Source organism: Jatropha curcas, chromosome 3, assembly GCF_041381405.1.
Source record: "Jatropha curcas cultivar XTBG-Jc1 chromosome 3, XTBG_Jcur_1.0, whole genome shotgun sequence".
Classification (NCBI taxonomy): Eukaryota; Viridiplantae; Streptophyta; class Magnoliopsida; order Malpighiales; family Euphorbiaceae; genus Jatropha; species Jatropha curcas.
In genome coordinates, this window is record NC_143153.1 from 11,172,031 (window position 1) to 11,177,182 (window position 5,152).

Sequence of the window (5,152 nt, forward strand, 5' to 3'; positions counted from 1 at the left end):
ACTTTCTATATAAAAATATAAAAATATATTGTATATGTGTATATGTTTTCTCTTAATGAATTTTAAGTTTGATTTATTCTTAAGAAGAAAACCTCTAAAAATGCATCACACGAGTTTAAATACATCATCGTACACATCACTTCTTTCTTGAAATGAATAACGTCAACACCAAAAAGGCATTACGAAAAAGAAGCAACCCAGGTAATTGTTGAGAATAATAAGAACTATTTTATGCTCTATAGCAAGTTTAGAATGATCAAACTCATCATTTTGTAGAGGTCATTCGTTAAAGTGGTGTTTACCTTATTATTTAAACAACTTATTAGGCGGAGTTAATTTAATAGTTGTTAAATTCTGCATATTGCTCACACATCCCATAAGAGAATAATATGTTGGGTTTAATCATACAATAAACACAACGGAATTAAAATAAAAATTTATTTATATTATGCCAATATGGATCCATTTAAATAAATAAGCCAATAAAAATTTAGGTTAGAAGAATACCTTGAAATTGAGCCTTCAAGAATATGACAACACCGTCTTGTGCTAACAATCTTACAAATAGATGATTGAAAAACTCTAAAATGATTTTAGAGAATTGAGAAAATAGAGTGTTTAATGGTGCTAAAAATCTTACGCTTTTTGTTTTCTATATAGTGGTTATTTTATTTTAGATCTTCATTAAACAATATATATATAAAACACCTATGTTAAATAAATAAAACCTTTTATTAAAACAAATTGTAATTAAAATATATAAATAATTATATTTATTCACTTAAATATTTTATGTGAATAAATCATAATTATATCATTGCGATTTTTCAATATAATTAATTATGTCTATTTATTTAACTATTTAAATAAATAAATCATAATTAAAACATTAGATTTATGTGATCTAAAATTTTTAACTCAATAAATTTTAGATAGAAAACAATTAAGTCTCTGCTTAATATTTTTCAGTGAAATTGTAATTAAATATAGTTTATTATTTTACCTTTAATATCCCAAGATTTATTGATAATCAATTCATTCTTGATTCAATTTATTGCTTTTACTTTCTCATATCTATTCTTATATATGTGATCCATTAGGTTCCAAATATGTTGGCAATAAATATAATTAATTAAATAATTATTATTTAAAGGTCAAGAACATTGTCTTATAACATGTCAAGACTATCCAAATATTTGGAAAGTCAATAGTAGTTTGACTTAACCTTTCAATGCATAGTTTATCAGTATAATAAATATCATTTCATCAATAATGGTCTGATTTAAAAATTAAGCATGAAGTGTGCCTGCTACGCTAAATCATGTTAGTTCTCTCAACATTAACTATTGATCTCTTGAATGAAATTCTAAATCCAGTTTGCTAATTTCATTCTACCTTGCTCAAGAATTTCATAATTAATACTAATAGAAAATAATTAGAATATTTTTCCCTAATCTATCTAGGGTGACGAATCCTATCTTAATCACATAAGTATCTCTATATAGTTCCCGCTATATCCAATTCTTCATTACTTGTTATCCATAAAAGGAATAGAATGAGGAATCAAAAGATAGCAATTAATCCCTATACAAGATAACTTAGTAATTTTCAAGTCAAAAAATCAGTTACACAAATATTACTTGAGTATTCTATAGACACATGTAACTCTCCATATGAATTTCTCATGTAGGTCAATTCATTTGACTTATCTAAATAACAAGCACATTCAAATTAATTTTAGATATCACATATATCTCAGCTTATGAAAACAACTGCTTCCTTTCACAAAGGAAAAAGTAACAATAATATATTCTCATGGACTTTATCTTTAATCCGAGATTCATTTAACAAAATATAAAAGATAAATAAATGTCTTTTATTAATTATAAGATATTTAATGCATAAAACATTATGTCTAAATAAAACCAATCAATTGGCTATGAGGCATAAGGCATATAACTAAGGTAATATTTCTCCATCAAGAAGTGGAGAGAGAGGGTCCAGCAACAATGGTTGCGTCATATCATCAGGCATGTCGTAATTGTCAATCAAGAATGGTTCTGTCCAAAAGTTTCCTGTAGGTTCTTCATATGCTTCCAAGAAATCTAATTCATCAGCAGATTTTAACTCACCGTTACTCATGACTGGCCTGCTATCCATGGCCATGGTTGATGAATCACTTGTAGATGATTTTGGAGATATTGGAGAGCTCTCCATAATATGAGGAGTTGCAGGATTTAGTAGCGGAATTTGCGGATTAATACCTTCTTTTTTTGTCCTTTTACGTTGAGAAAAATCGCTTGAGTTTGGTTCAGCCCTTTTCTTGAGGATGGAGTGCCAGAGGTTCTTTATGTCGTTGTCAGTTCTCCCCGGTAACTGGGCAGCAATAGCAGACCATCTGTATATCCAAGATATACACAAAGTATAAAAAGCATTTGATACATGTATTTTTACTTATTTCTAAATATTTTTCAGTTTTTGCCCTCAAAACTTTTTCATCTTTTAGTTTACATAGTGTTTTGGACAAGTATAATGATACTTATTTCATTTGCGAATTCTTTTATAAAAAAAAAAAAAATCATTTGTACATGGATTTTAATGTTTGGATCAACCATATAATTCATTCTATTATATATAAACCTTAATAGCTTGTATTTGAAATTCATATAGTTTTGGTAATTTGTATCCTTCTAAATTTAGAGTTGATTTACAAATTCTATCAATTTGTTCCAAAGCATAACCAATTAAAAAAATAAAAATTCAATTATAGGAAACATTAAATTTGGAACTGAATTCATAAAATTTAACGGAATTCATTTACACAAACAAATTTGTATACGTACTTCAACCTTATTTATAAATGATTTAATTTCATTTCAAATATCTTTTCGTTTGGTATTTTATATACACACATAAACATGGGACTTTGAATGTAATTTTATTACAATAATCCAAAAAACCAGGAACTATAATTGTTTGTCTTATTTCTGTGTCCACAACTACCTATCAGACAGAAATTGAAACTATCTAGCGCTGGACTCTTATAGCTGAATGGTTGTGAAACTTTTTCTTTTGCAGACATTTTTCTAGCTTCCTGCTATATAAATTTCAGAAGAAAAATATGAATTAAAAATATACCTATTCCCTAGTGAATCATGCAACCGAATGATGGCGTCCTCTTCTTCTTTAGAAAAGTTTCCTCTCTTAATATTAGGCCTCAGATAATTCAGCCATCGCAATCTGCAACTCTTTCCACACCTTAACAGACCTGGAAATGAAAACAAAAATAATCTTTTATTTTATGTACCATCTTTCTTTCTCTGCATTTGCAGAGAGAGAGTTTTTATGGCTCAAACCTGTATCCTCTTTGTCTCTTTTTATGTATAATAATTTCTTACCTGCATACTTAGGAAGTTGACGCCAATTCCAACAGCCATTTCTAGAAATATAATCCATAAGTTTTCTATCTTCTTCAGGACTCCATGTACCCTTCTTCAGGCCACTTTTGTCACAGCAAGGAGTTCTAACCATTTTCCTTTGTATTCTTCTATGAAGACTCTCACTCTCTCTTTGATTTTCCTAAACCACTTGAAATTTCCAAGTACAAGTAATTAAGAATTCAAAGTCTCGCCTATTTATAGTACATACCATCACTTTAGACCGAAACGTGTTTCATGCCAGTTGATTATTACTGTTTATTTTAAATTTTTTGGTTTTAGATTATCATCGGACTCCGATTGAATTGAATCAAATACGTGCTATTGATACTGTTTATGTTTAAAAAATCAATGGTTTGATTCATAAATAAATGATTTTATTCTACGGTCAAAGACAGAACAGTTTTTTTGGGTTTTTTGGATTTAGTGAAAATCATAAAGGAAAAAGGTGCATCCACGAAGGTTCAATAAAAGCTTCTCTTATCTACAGGTTCGAAAGATAAAGAGTGCAGGTCCTTGATACGAGACTTGTCTTTTCTTATACATGAGGCAATAAGGTCCGGTCCCCCATGTGTTAAAACTTTAAAAATCAATTAATAACAAAATAAAATAAAGTATAAAATTTTTTCACTTTAATCCATCAAATTCTACATTTATAAAATCACACAAATTTAACTTTTCAATTTACAAAATTATTTTATTAAACACTTTAAATATTTTATTAAATTATTTAAATTATTTATAAAATCACACAAATTATTTTATTAAATATATAATAGATCATTCAAAACATTTAAAGGGCCATGGAGTTAAAGTTGCAAAATGTAACGGTGAATTTATATATTTGGATATTTTATTTATCAAAATAAAAAGGTATCATATGTATATCATAAAAAGAATTTTTTTTTTTTAAGAATTGACTCAGTGGAAAATTTATAACATTTTTTTTTTTCAAAATTCATACTACTTCACATTTTCATCAAGGTAAATTTAATACAAGGCGTGAAAAGGTATCATGAAGAAAGATTTTTGCCAATAATTATAGATTAGGATTTTTTTTTTTTTTTTTTGAGTGAGTTTTAAACAAAAAAAAATGTATAATATCAAAATCCAAATAGTCAAATTTATTAATCCACTAAATAATCTGTAATCATTCTTGCCAATCAAAATTAATCATCAACCATCGCTATTAATCATTCATGACTATCATAATTTATTACGACATCTGTTATTGTTATATTTAACAAATTACTATGCTATTTGTCACATGAGAAAAGACTATATTCCTAAATACTTATGCCGTTTATAGTTTTCACAAATAATATATTTTTTTATTTCTTATCATTTATATATAACCAACAGTGATTGCTTCAATTTCTCAAAAATTTATTTTAATTCGGACAAATTGAATGGTTTAGGGATGTGAAATCTCTAAATGTGACAGTATTTAGAAATAGAGAGGTATGTTGGAGCATTTTTTTTCTCATATTTAATTCTGTATATGTTCCAAAATATAAGTCATTTAAATTTTTTACTTAAGAATTAATGAAGAAATTAATTCTCTTAAATTATAAAAAAAAAAACTAAGAGTAATTTGACCGAATGATTCTTTATCTCAAAATTCCACGAGTGAATAGAAAGTTGTATCTGAGTAAATTATGAAAATAGTTATTATATCTGATATAAATAAGAGTACCATTGGAAAAATAATTATT

At 26.9% G+C, this 5,152-nt stretch overlaps 1 protein-coding gene across 1 annotated transcript; it reads right to left on the minus strand.

Annotated features, from left to right (window-relative positions):
• Positions 1–1,835: 1,835 nt before the first annotated feature.
• Positions 1,836–3,588, minus strand: LOC105650259 (transcription factor MYB30). The gene is made up of 3 exons (XM_012237130.3): positions 3,399–3,588; positions 3,139–3,268; positions 1,836–2,398 (listed from the first exon to the last, which is right to left on the minus strand). Exons 1-3 carry the CDS (start codon positions 3,529–3,531, stop codon positions 1,960–1,962), a joined length of 702 nt encoding a protein of 233 aa, XP_012092520.1. The 5' UTR covers positions 3,532–3,588; the 3' UTR covers positions 1,836–1,959.
• Between the last annotated feature and the right edge of the window lie 1,564 nt (positions 3,589–5,152).